General features: G+C 51.5%; 1 protein-coding gene across 3 annotated transcripts in view; it reads right to left on the bottom strand.

Moving 5' to 3' along the window:
- Nucleotides 1-2,297: 2,297 nt before the first annotated feature.
- The window catches only part of ADAM33 (ADAM metallopeptidase domain 33), a 30,535-nt gene continuing 20,622 nt past the window's right edge, over nt 2,298-12,210 (bottom strand). The window contains exons 14-24 of one of the 3 annotated variants that reach the window (XM_074821773.1): nt 11,801-11,996; nt 10,996-11,104; nt 10,259-10,463; nt 9,248-9,325; nt 8,332-8,440; nt 7,844-7,994; nt 7,128-7,218; nt 6,155-6,400; nt 5,695-5,858; nt 4,785-4,802; nt 2,298-3,488 (exon numbers count right to left, since the gene is read on the bottom strand). In XM_074821773.1, coding sequence (XP_074677874.1) covers nt 3,437-3,488; nt 4,785-4,802; nt 5,695-5,858; nt 6,155-6,400; nt 7,128-7,218; nt 7,844-7,994; nt 8,332-8,440; nt 9,248-9,325; nt 10,259-10,463; nt 10,996-11,104; nt 11,801-11,996 — 1,419 coding nt within the window. In that variant the 3' untranslated portion in view covers nt 2,298-3,436. Of the gene's footprint in view, nt 3,489-4,784; nt 4,803-5,694; nt 5,859-6,154; nt 6,401-7,127; nt 7,219-7,843; nt 7,995-8,331; nt 8,441-9,247; nt 9,326-10,258; nt 10,464-10,995; nt 11,105-11,800; nt 11,997-12,210 lie in introns of those variants that run through there. The other 2 variants (XM_074821774.1, XM_074821775.1) reach the window with 2 other exon arrangements.

Genomic DNA, 12,210 nt, shown 5'->3' with positions numbered 1-12,210 from the left:
GTTATAGCGCTCAGTGTACTCACTCTGGTGCTGGTAAAGTATGTACAGGGACAGACATGATATATGAGTTTGCCTACACAGCAGCAGAGCTGGGATGAGCCCACAGAAATGTCAAGGTGATGAAAGCAAAACAGTCTGATCCTCTATCTCACACCCACCCCTCCTAGCCCTAGGGAGACTAAAAGATATTTAAGCAGCAGATGGGACCACGATGCATGTCTCAGTGCCCCAGGTTTCAGTGAAATGACTGAGACAAGACCACCACCACCACCGCTTCCCCTTTCCCCTTCACCCTTCACCAAGCACATGCTGTCTGAGGGAGGCTCCATTAGCCAAGAAGGTGCCTTTGATGCTGAAAGCACACTACAGTGAAGAGCTGTGGTTTTTTCTGCTCTCCACCATCATTTTCCAAAGGTACCCAAGCTTGCAGTGGACCCCTTTATAAAGGGGAATGCTCCACTTGATGGGCTTCAAGCTCAACGTGTCATCAGAGGCACTTGGCAGTTTTCATGCCCAGCTCACACTTTTAATGGGATTGCAGGTGGTGGGGTAGGGGAGAAAGAGCAAGGGGTAAATCTGCACTTAAGGATCTGGTCCCTGGAAATCCCAGCCACAATCCCGAGACAGGGCTGAGCAGAGGCTTTCATGGTCATCTGCTGCCATCTAGTGTCTTCTGGACACCCAAAAGCCCTGCCTGGATTCATGAATTTCTCTAACCAGTCCTCAAGTCCCATCCATCCCATGGACCACAGGCCACGCCTTACATTTGTGGGTGATTAGGATGGACATCATCCATCTGCACTCCCTGTGACCATCTCAGGTTAGACAGAGCCAGCAAACAGACCGCTGTGCACCATCCCTGAATTACAACCCCCTTGTACCTCTGCTCCCAGAGGGGAATGGGCTTGTAGTTCAGGGGCAGAAGATCTGAGTTGGCCTGGGCATGTGGACTGGGAGGGCTGTTCTCAGCACTGCTGCTCCTGCCTGGGGAAAAGGGATGACGGGCCATTCTGCACCATGGCACAGCCAGTCTGCCTCAAGAAAAATCTGCTGGTGCATGTAAGAACATCTCCCAGGCAGAGAAAAAGTCTTTGAGAAGTGTGAAAACATCATTGTTGAGTACTGATTCTGCTGCTGAGCAGAACCCTAGATCAGTACATCTTTGCAGGTTCCCTGAGATCAGAAATGGGGATTTCTATCAATTCTTTTCTAGCCTGAATAGCTCAAATTTAGCCCCAAAATGTGCATGTCCTAGCTCTGCACTGTTGGTGAAGTTTGGATAGCTGTAGAAGGTGAAGTCTCCGTATCTCCCCACTGGCAACAGGAGGAGACAAAGGGGAGTGTGATGGCCACGTAGGTGACATTAATGGGCAAGAATACAGGCCCAGGGACATTGTAGAAGCTTGATGTGATCATTCAATCACTGGTCTCACAGTAAGGTGTTTGACTGCAGTGCTGTCATTTCTCACTTTGTCATTAAGTTAGATGGTCTGACTTATTGAGAAAAGTTTCTTCTGATCACTTCATCATGGCAGCAACTTCTCCAAATCCTCTCCAACTGTTTAACCCTCTGCTAGCACCTATACTGGACAGTAGAAGGGAGGGCATTCATAGGCAGGGAGCAGGGTTTCCTGTCTCCAGAAGCTCCACAGGCTCTTCCTCAAGTCTGACCATGTCAGAAGTCCTTAGGAGATCACTAAAAATGGGACCTTGGGAAGGTTTAGGGACCAGTTTATTTATACTGTCCTCTGGAGGTCATCAAAGGATGATCTCAAGACGTCCCTTTCAACCTAAACGACTCTGTGATTTTGTGAGCTCTTATCAGAGTAAGAGGAGCTGCTGGATCCTACATCCCACCTAGATATGGAGGTACCAGAGAGGCTTCAGGGAAGATCCATGTGCATGACCAAAGACTTCAAACTAGCCTGAAAATAAGAGAGTAAGGACAGCTTAGGTTAAAGTGGCTGTAACCACAACCTGCAATTAGCAGCCCATTTTGTAACACTGGGGATAATGAAACACCAGAACAGTTTCCTGAGGGTTGTCCCTGAGCCTACATCATGAAGAACCTTTACACTGATTGGACACAGCTCAAAAACTTGTCCTAGGACAGATGGGATGTCTACCAGAGTAGCTGACATGTCACACACAGTTGGGCCGAATGATCCCAGGTTTAAGGGTTAACAGAAGGGGTTTCAGTGATATCTGTTTGCACCAGTGTGGTGGGAGACCCAGAGTCCTTGGTGTCTAAAGGGTCAGGGAAGTTCTGAGCAAGAAAAGAGCCAGAGGAGCCAGGGGACTGTACAAAGCCTTTGTTCTCATTTCAGACCCTGACAGAGCCGCATGTCAAGTCATAGGAAAGTAGCACGGTATAGTACTGTGCAGGTCAACAGCACCTTTCATCTGAGGATTGTAAAGCCCTTTCAAGACATCAGTTTGTTAAACCTCACAACACCCCTGTGAGGTAGGTATTACCCCCCCATTTTACAGACGGGGGGAACTGAGGCACAGAGAAATGCAATGGCCTGGCCAAGGCCTTTGGGCAAGCCAATGACACGGGCAAGAGGTCTTCCTGCTCTTGTTCCCGGCTTGTGGCTCCTTCCCCCTTTGGACAGCAGAGTGTTAGCAGCTCACAGAGCCACTGATGGGCTTGCCCCATGAGCAGGGAACATGCAATGTTTTATGGAGGGCTCCTGAGCCCCTCAAAAGCACCCTGGTAACCAGTTGCCACCAGCACTTCAGACATTAAACCATTTCCCAGGCAGCTTCTCCTTCCAGGTATGGCCCCAGGATTGTCACTGTTTTGTCTTGTGCAATCAGGCAGGAGGCCAGGAGGAGCCTGAGAACTTGGATCCTTCACGGAAATGTCCCAGCACTGTATGGCACAGTCCAAACTGGAAACCACTTTTCTCTCATGGCAAATGCCGGCTCTTGCCGGAGACAATGCCCAGCATTGAACTCTGGTGTCAGTGGGTGGTGGGGAGGGTCTCATCAGGCCTGGAGGAGAAGGAGGAGGTAGCTAGAAGGATATTACACGGTTTTCGCTGCCACTGTCATCAGCATCTTAAGTCAGTGTTGGATGTTTTCTTGATCCCAAGTCACCCCATCCCAGCCCACGTGCAATGTCAAGAAGAAACTAAAGCTGGGGGGTAATTTGGCAAGGAAGTGATGCCAGGAGCTGTGGTGGAGTCTCCATCGTGGTAACCCCACCGCCAGCCCACCCCAACCCTTAGTTATGTCATGGTACCGATTTCCCCTCTCCTCCCCCCCACCACTACAGTTTTTGTGCTGAATACATATTCTGTCTTATAAAAATAGTCCTCTGGTATCAAAAGACAAATAAAACAAGAGAAGAATAAAAGACCCCTGTCGCCAGCAGCAGTGCAAATCAGGAGAGCCAGCTCAGGAAGGATGGGCTTAAGGTGTCCTTGGTTTGTCACTTCTTCAAGGGGAAGGAGGTTGATTGGACTTTGATGGCTGGGACTGGCCTAAAGCAAGAAGAAAGGAGACAACTCATTCGAGTGCAGAGATCAAGCATCTACCACCTCCACCACAACCATCCTCCCACAGTTCAGGGAAGCCAGACCAGCTGCTGTCCCTGAGACCAGAAGGGACCTGGGACTGTCACGGTCACCCACGTCCTCTCTCAAAAATACAATCCCAAATTTTATCCCTTTGAAGTGTTTTCCTTTGGTGCAGCCTCAAAACCCGGATTGATAGGACACAAAATCCACCAAAGCATGTGGTGGCACCAGGCAGTAACCAGTGGTGAGAACTGTGAGCTCACCAACTGCAGGAACCATGTCCCTGAAGGGGTTACTGCTCTCAGCTTCCCAAAAACTGCCAAGGTGGTTCGTGCACTACCAAGAGACATCATCAAATCAACCAACCTGATGCAGATCCTATAGTCCATCCTGGGAATTACAGAATCTCTCATCTCGTCCATCCAGGAAAGAAAACAGTTCCCTGGCCCTCTCTTACCATGTTGGTGGTGTCAAGTAACAAATCCAGACCAGGACATGGGCACATCCTGCTCCCAGGCACAAGTCTAGCCCTGCCAGTCAACACTTTTTAACATGGGCACCGTTTCAAGAGAAGATAGCCAGGGACTGCTCCCAGTGGGCAGCAAGAACCAAACTACCCCATCTGGGGAGGGAGCTGAGTTTGGCTGCTGGGATGTGCCAAATCTTCCTCTTTTGGGACCACAGAACAAGCCTGTTTTATTTACTAGAAGAGATGAGCTGTAGGGATTGAGTTACACTGAGAAAATTTTGGGACTTATTCAGCCTCCTTGTGGTGGCAACTACAAAGACATAGGAACCTAAATTGGTCCCAGAACATGAAAGCAGTAATTACTAAAGCAGACTGTTTTGGGGTGAGGGCCAACTTCAGTCCACCGTGGTGCCTCCTCTCCGTGGCTGCATATGGCCCACCAGCCTTGGCTAGCAGGAGTGGATGCAAGCACGATCCCCTGAGGCTCCACAGACCTATTTCCAGAGGGTTTAGCAATACAGCAAGAGCTGAAAGTAGTGGTGATATTGTAAAGGACTTGGACTGAATCTCCCAGCTCCAAACTGGAAAGCCTGTGTCCTCCATTCCCTCAGACACAGGTGCCCAAGCCCTGCTATTGTTTGGGTACATGTCCTGCTCATCTAAGAGCCTCTGGGAAGGGGGGAATTTAACCCACAGTCTCTTGCATCCCAGCTCAGTGTTTAACCAAAGGCCATCCCCCCACAAGCAGCAAAGACCATCCCACATGGTGTTACATGGTGTCTGTGACTCACCTTTGAGGTGGCATCGGTCTGTAGGCAGGAAAGATGAAACAGAGCATCAGTGTCCATCCCTTCACTCCACGGTCCCCCAGCAGCAAACCAACAGCCCCCTCCATGCTCCAGGACAAGGGGCTACATGCACCCACCACACGATGACCTCTCCCTTAGTCCATCAGGACCTTATAAGACCCAAAGTCCCAACCTCGGTCCCCACTGGCCAACTTTGGCCAAACCTTGTGGGATCCTGCCAGGTGGAGGCATAGTGCAGACCCCAGACACCACAGGTACCTCACTCAGGTGGGCAGGCTTTTCTCCTGCATCACGCAAGAGGGAGCATGTGCAAGGGGTTGTTTACGTACGTAAGGTCCCCATCTGGACAAACACTTTTGTTGTGCTTGCTCCCCCCGTAGCAGGATTTGGCGTATCTTCTGATTTCCTTTCTACCTGTTGCTGTTGCTCCCAGATACCCTGTACCAAAGATCCCCAGTGCCCTACAGACCAGCTACCTCAAAGCTGGTGGGCTTCAAACTCCTCTGTAGCTACAGCAGCAGGTACAGACCCACACAGCCCAGAGCACAGAGCATTTCATAGAATCACTGAATGGTTTGGGTTGGAAGGGACCTTAAAGATCATCCAGTCCCACCCCCTGCCATGGGCAGGGACACCTTCCACTAGATGAAGTTGCCCAAAGCCTCATCCATTTCTCCTGCTCTTCAGCAGCCTGACCTGTACACACCAGCTATATCAGGAAGGAGCAGGAGAAACCTAGGACATGGTGAAGACACCACGAGGGGAAGACCAGAGCACACCACAGTGACATTTGGGATGTCCCACTCAGACGTGACCCACAAGACCCCCCACTGCATCCACCTGCAGGACCCCAACAGTGGTGGGAGATAGCTGAACTCCTCCCTCAACTTACTTTAATGGCCTCGTGGGGTGGCTAATGGCCCTTGTACCCAACGCCTTGAAGTTGGTAGGAGGGACCATGACCAGCAGGGTCTGTCCATGTGCAGGAGGCAGCTCTTTGGCCAGAAGAGGACTTCCAGGCAGTGGCCGACGGGGGGGCTGGTGCTTTGGGACGATCTGGGATCACAAAGTGTATGGGGAGAGACAGTATCCTTAGAGGAGCATCCAGTGACCTCCTACAAACCTCTCTCACCTGCTGCAGAGCTGAGATGTTTCAAAGCATGTAACCACACCCCCCAAACTACCTTAAAATGTTCTCATTATCTAATGAACTTTCACCGTTGCAAGAGCTTCATCTCTTTGGATGGTGTGACAGCTCCTTAATAGTCCCAACCCAAAAGAGCCACAGGCAGCAAAAAACAGAGAATTTCTATGAATCTGGCAGGAAAGCACAGCCAACCAGCAAAGCTCACCAATGGGGTCCTCACAGGGCTGCAGGGAAGAGGTTTCTTTGGAGGTGGCAACTTAGCCTGGGAGACGACTGTTTTGGTGGGAACCATGGGCGATTTGCTGAGTGGTGGAGGTGGCCTGGCAGGCTTGGGGTCTCTTGGGCGTGGAGGGATGGAGTGGGGAGCTGGGCGAAGAGGGTGGACAACATTGACAGGCTGAGAGCCGGGCTGGTGAGCGCTGGGTTTGGAGGGGAACGCAGCTCGTGTTGCCTGTGGGGATGAGAAAAGCAGAGGTATGGAAAAAATCCTTAGGTGTGTTTTCCTTGGTGCTGAAAAGTAGATGTCCTGCAAAGTCTGGGTGCAAGTTGCAGGAGGAGCACTGGGTATTTATTCCACTTTCTGGGACCACCACTTTTACCATCCCATCCAAAAGCTGAACATGTTTGCTCCTCACTAACCATGTGAAAGCACACAGGGATGAGAAAGGTGCTGATCTTGGATGATCTGGAGCATGGACAGCTCTGGTGAATCCATACCACATTTCCACCAGACGGGAGACATCATCCATCTGCCTCGCTCTCAGCCACTGTGGCCATGCTCAAAAAACCTAAATTCTTCCTAAATTCAGCCCCAGGCTTACCATCCCAAGGTCACCAGAGCTGACACAACCAGCAGCAGAAGCATCTGTCTCCCTGGAGACCCAACACAAAGTCATCAGCGGGATTGCACAGCCCATGCTAAGCTTTGCCATTGTGATGGGCAATTTCTTGGCAGAGGCTCCTGGCAATCACTGGGGTTTTTTTGAGCAGGCAGAGCTCAACAGACTCACTTTTAGGAGGGATGTGTACTACGGACCAAGGTTCTCTCAGTGTAGACACAAAGGAAAACCAGCATGGAGCACCACTTGTTTGCCCAGTTGCTAGTGGCAGATGCGATCACCCACAAGTATCAAGCCCCAGAGTGGGAAAGCAAACCTGGAAGGTGAGTTATTACTTACTTTATTAGTGTGGTTGGAGGTGGAAATGTTCCGCAAGGTGAAAGCAGCTTTGGGACGGCCACCGGTTGACTTTCGACTGATGGTTTTGTTCCTGCCCAGGATCGTAAATGTAAATCACAGATTGCAAAATAAAGCAACCATTTTTGCAACAGCTGCCTCCTGAAATGCTGCACATCAGCGAGATGCTGTCTCCATTAACAGATCATTAACAGACAGTCTTGCAGTGCTGGGTGAGCAGGGATGACAAGTCTTGAGATAATGAGGGTAATGAAGGAGGTTGTTTGGTTCTCCTTTTTTTTCTCAAATTATTGCAGGGGCTCTGAGGTACGTGTGTGTGTGTAGCATTACTGGGAGGGGAAATAATGAGAATATCCAAATTCAGAGCCCTTCCAGCTCTTGCAGCCTGCTAAGAGCAGATGGCAAAAAAGCTCCTCGGTACCAGGCCACATTCATCATCACTCTCTGGGATTGTCCTGTCCAACTGATCATTCCTGTTCTCTGCTCAGGGAAGATCTGAGAGCCTCAGATTGTCCCAGGAGAGAGAGAGCTCTTCATATCTCAAACCAGGTCTCACACCAGTTTGAAATAGACCTTGTGCACCACCAGCTCCCCCACAAAAGTTCCTACCAGCCTGGATGATGCCAGTGGCAAGAAAACAAGGTTTCAGAGTCTCACTAGAACCTCAAGAGAGAAAGGCCTGAGGATGCATCACCCACCTATATGTCTCCTGGCTCCTTCTCCTCATCTCCTTTATCCATTTATTCAGGAGCGAGTTCTCCCGCCGGTACCAGAAGTAGATGCTCATTATCAGGGCAGGAAGGAAGAGCAGGAAGATGAGCAGAAGGGTTATTAAGATGGCTTCGTGATCTGGCAGGGAAAGCACAAAGATGAGTATGGGGCTGGGAGAGCCAGCAGCCTCTGGCTTCACTCAATGGAAATGTCAGTCCCATCTGCCCATTCCTGGCCACCCAGGCTAGAGACATCCTTGCTGATCACACCTCCAAAAAGGGAGCAGTACCATCCAGTGACCTTTGATAAAAATGGGTGGCCGCCAAGCAACCAGAGCTGGGCACAGGCTGTGAGTCTGTCTGAACGGACCCAACAGAGCTGTCAGCAGCAGTGTTATTGCCCTATCTCCCCATCTCGTGGTATCGCTCCAGCCCCACCAGTGTCACAAGTCACCACACGAGAAGTCGTGACTCACTGTCGTGCTGCACAGGGCCACTGTCCACGCTGCCGCCCAAGCCCGGCTTCTCGCAGTAGGGGGGAGCCCAGCCGGCATCGCAGTGGCAGTTCTTGTTGCTGTTGCAGACCTGCAGAAAGAGGAGGGTTGGAGACACAAGGAATGTATGGAAACGATGGTCTATACAGTGGGGGTGAGAGCAGACAGCCAATGGCAGGAGTCCGAGCTGAAGGAGCTTAACCCCTGCCAATATTCACCCCCTGCACATCACTTGAATCGTATCTGTGTTGCCCTCAAATCTGTGATTACAATGTACAGAAATATTTTGTTGACACTTTCATTTCCTTGCTCTTTGCAGAAACCTTGAAAACAGGTATGTTATACCCTCAGCTTTCACACCACTTGACTAGACAAGCCTGACACCCTTAATACTTTCTGTGAGGCCAGAAGTTTGTTAAACGTCTTCCCCTTGGGTTCTTCCCATTAAACCACAACATTCTTGTTGCCTTATCTGACAAAGCCCTGCATTCTGCAGAGGTCAAATCTTTGTAGCCTTTAAGCTTTGGACAATAGAGGCTCCTTCTATTCGCTGAACCATTTCCCTGCCTTTTTGTAGTCCCAGTTGTGTTTCTAACTCTTGCTTTGCTCTCAGAGAGAACAGGCACCTGCTCTGAGCTCTAAACACTCTCCAGTTCAAATGGAACCTTGATCCAAATTTTGCAGATGGTCCTTACGTCATGAATGATCTTTTTCCTCTAACTTGAACGTGGGTAAGCAAAGATCTCAGCTCAGTCTCCCCATAGCTGATGCATGTGAGAGTTACGAAAAGCAGATGCCCGCTGTGTTGCAAGGCTCATCCCTGCAGGAGACACTTGGTTTTGTTTAAGAATCTGCACTCATCTCAGGAACCTGCTGTATGTCTCAGGCAATAACTCACCCCATGGCCATTGCACTGGGAAACGCACTTTTCCAGCTCAAAAAGGGAAGCATTCTGGCACCGGCGATCTTTGCAAACCTGAGAGAGCGCCAAGAAGCTGAGATTAGAGAAATACCCGAGAGAGAGGGGACAGTGATCTTCTGACTTTACAGATAGGAGTCCTCTGGAAGGATGTAGTCCGTTGGAAAATGCAGGTTGGTTAAATCATCTTGTTCCAGGTCAACGCATTTCACTCCAATTTTCAGCAGAGCCCAGGGAACCTCTGCCTCTCCCCATCCAGGATGGCTCAGCAGAGCAGCCACCACCACTCCCACCTCCCTCCCCTGACAACCCACCTGGCAGCTCCTGGAGAAGGCATTTCCCATCTGGCCCTAAAAGGCAGGAACCAGCCAAAAGAAAAAAGGACACTGGATTTCAAAACCAGCCATTCTTTCTCATGAAAATGTTGACATTTTGGCCTTCCATCCCAAACTGGGATGAAAATTTCACAACTGAAATGCCAGACAGCAAAGGCCATTTCTCCGCAGCCAGCTCTGGCATGCATCCCTACTACCATGTTGTCTACCAGGCTTCTGCCCTTTCTCAGCTGAACTGCTGCTCTGTAAAGCACTAGGAGATGCAGGGGCTGTAAAAGAGACTAATGCTCAGTTAGCAGCATCTGTTTGGATCTGCCATCTTGATTTCGAACACAGCTTTCCCCTGGGAAACAATTTATTCATAGGAGGAAGCCTCACCCATCAAGTCCTGGGGCACGTAATTCTTGTTGGGTTTGCTCCACTGTGCATTAAATCAATAAAGAATCATGGAGGCCAGAGAGAATTCGGTGGCCTACACACAAGCATCTGATGATGCCTAGAAATGCCCCGGTTGAGATGTCAATGGGCAATATCTGCAAGCATGGAGGAAACCATGTCCCATGGCCCAGCTGTAACCAAGAGAAGAGCCAATGTTGACACTGGAGCTGGGATAAGAGCCAAGGAGATCACCCCAGCCCTAGGAAGAGGTACTCACCATCCCATCTCCGCATTTTGTCCCCGTCATCACCAGCCCGGGGTCGGAGAGGTCTTCCTCGTCGTCCTTCGCGGTGTACATGTAGGTGCCTCGGCACTTCACCTCCCGCCCATTGAAGCGGATGGTGGTGTCAATGGAGACGGTGTTGGTCCCCTGGGGCTTCTTAGCTGAGCTCTGGCACTGGATCTTGCCACACATAGCATCCCTGGGAGCAGTGGACCACCGAGGTGAGGGCAGGAGATGTGGGTACCAGCCACCTCCCCCTCACTGCCTCATCGCCTCCTGTGCCACTCCTTGCTGGCTCATCTCCCTCTGAATTTATGGCCATGTTAGGCTGTGATGGGAGAGGCTCAGCAGAAAGGACTTAGATAAATGATGGACAGCACAGAGAAATGCTGGAGGGAACAGGCAGGGGTGGTCCCTCTAACATCCCTGGTCTAACGGGGAATACTGGAGAGCACACACTCCCCAGATAGCATCTACTGTTGATGGTGTCTTTGATTTTCCCTTCAGGCTGGGCTGGGAGGTGATGCATGGTGGGACAACCTCCCAGCAGTGATGGGGATTGAGTCCAGGAAGGACCTGGCGGCTTCCTCAGGTCCAAAACAGAGTTGGCCCAAGGGGTGATGCCAGCAGGTTGGGGTAGGACCCTGCCAATCCCTTCACAGGGGTGGGCAGCGGGGAGCTGTGAGTGTGGGAGGAGATGGGGGACCCATGGGTGCCAGCACTGCACCCACCTCTTGTCACATTTCACATAGCGCCCTTGGCTGTCTTTGCCACAGTTGCCATAGGTGTTGCCGGCCATGTTCACATCCTGGAAACAGGCATCTGGGGCTGGCCAGGCACCTGCAGAGAGGGAGAAAGGTCCCACATGGGATGGGGAAAGCAGCCAGCGGGGAGAAATAACAAAACCAGGAGCAGCATCTGGATGCTCATGGAGAAAACACCACGGAAAAGTTTCTGGGAGAGCTGCTGTTGCAGGTGCCGAGCCAAGAACATCACAAGAGGGATGAAATCCCATTTCCTGTGGGGTCTTGTGGAGGATTTTGGCCCTGGGGGAGGATTCCTCCCTGTGCTCCCTGCAGCTCTCCTGGGGCACCCACAGGCGCTGGCCCTTGGGGTGACAGCACTGCTATGCAAATGGGGACCTATGTGCCCTGTATGGGGTGGGAGCAGTAGAGGGGGGTACATGGGTGCGAGTGGGGTGTTGGGACTGTGGGTATGGGGACCGTAGTGCGCACAGGGGCAGGGTACCCTATGGTGGGGGCTATATGCAGCATAGGGGCTGTATATAATGTATGGGCTGTATGCAGTGTGTGACCCATAGGCAGTGGGTGGATGGGCACAGCCGAGGCCCAGACACCTGTGAGTGTGTGTGCACAGCACCCCCAGACCCCCACGGATGCAGCCCCCAACCCTGGATGGGGACAGCACAACCCCTCCAGCCCCACGGGCCACGGGGACCCCATGTGCAGACCCAGCACTGAGCCACAACATGGATCCTACTCTGGAGAAGGATGGTAAGGAGGTGGTGGGACCCACCTGGTCCCCAGAGCTGGACGCACTGCTGGTGGTGGGTCATGCACATGCCATTGTTGCAGTAAGCCTCGCCATAGGCGCAGGATGAGCCATCCAGCAGGTACACGTTGGCCGGGCAGTAGGGTGAGGCACCTGTGCAGTATTCGGGGAGGTCACAGGATCCTGCTGCTTCCCTGCAGATCGTCCCTGCCACCTTTAGCTGCCGCAGGAGGAGAGAGAAACATCAGCACTGAGCAGCAGCAAGGGGGACAAGCTGGGATTGTGTCTCCTGGCACAGGCTGGGGCCATAAACCATCTATAACGTCCCCTGTAGGACTATACGGGGCTGTCAAGGTATAAAGGTAAATTCCTGGGCTGGACCCCAGCCACAAAGCAGCCAGCAGAGACTCCCCTGCAGACACTAGTTTACGCAT

The sequence above is a fragment of the Strix aluco genome, chromosome 4 (genome assembly GCF_031877795.1).
Source record: "Strix aluco isolate bStrAlu1 chromosome 4, bStrAlu1.hap1, whole genome shotgun sequence".
Classification (NCBI taxonomy): domain Eukaryota; kingdom Metazoa; phylum Chordata; class Aves; order Strigiformes; family Strigidae; genus Strix; species Strix aluco.
Note: the sequence above shows the minus strand (reverse complement) of the source record. Positions and strands in the feature narration are given on the sequence as shown.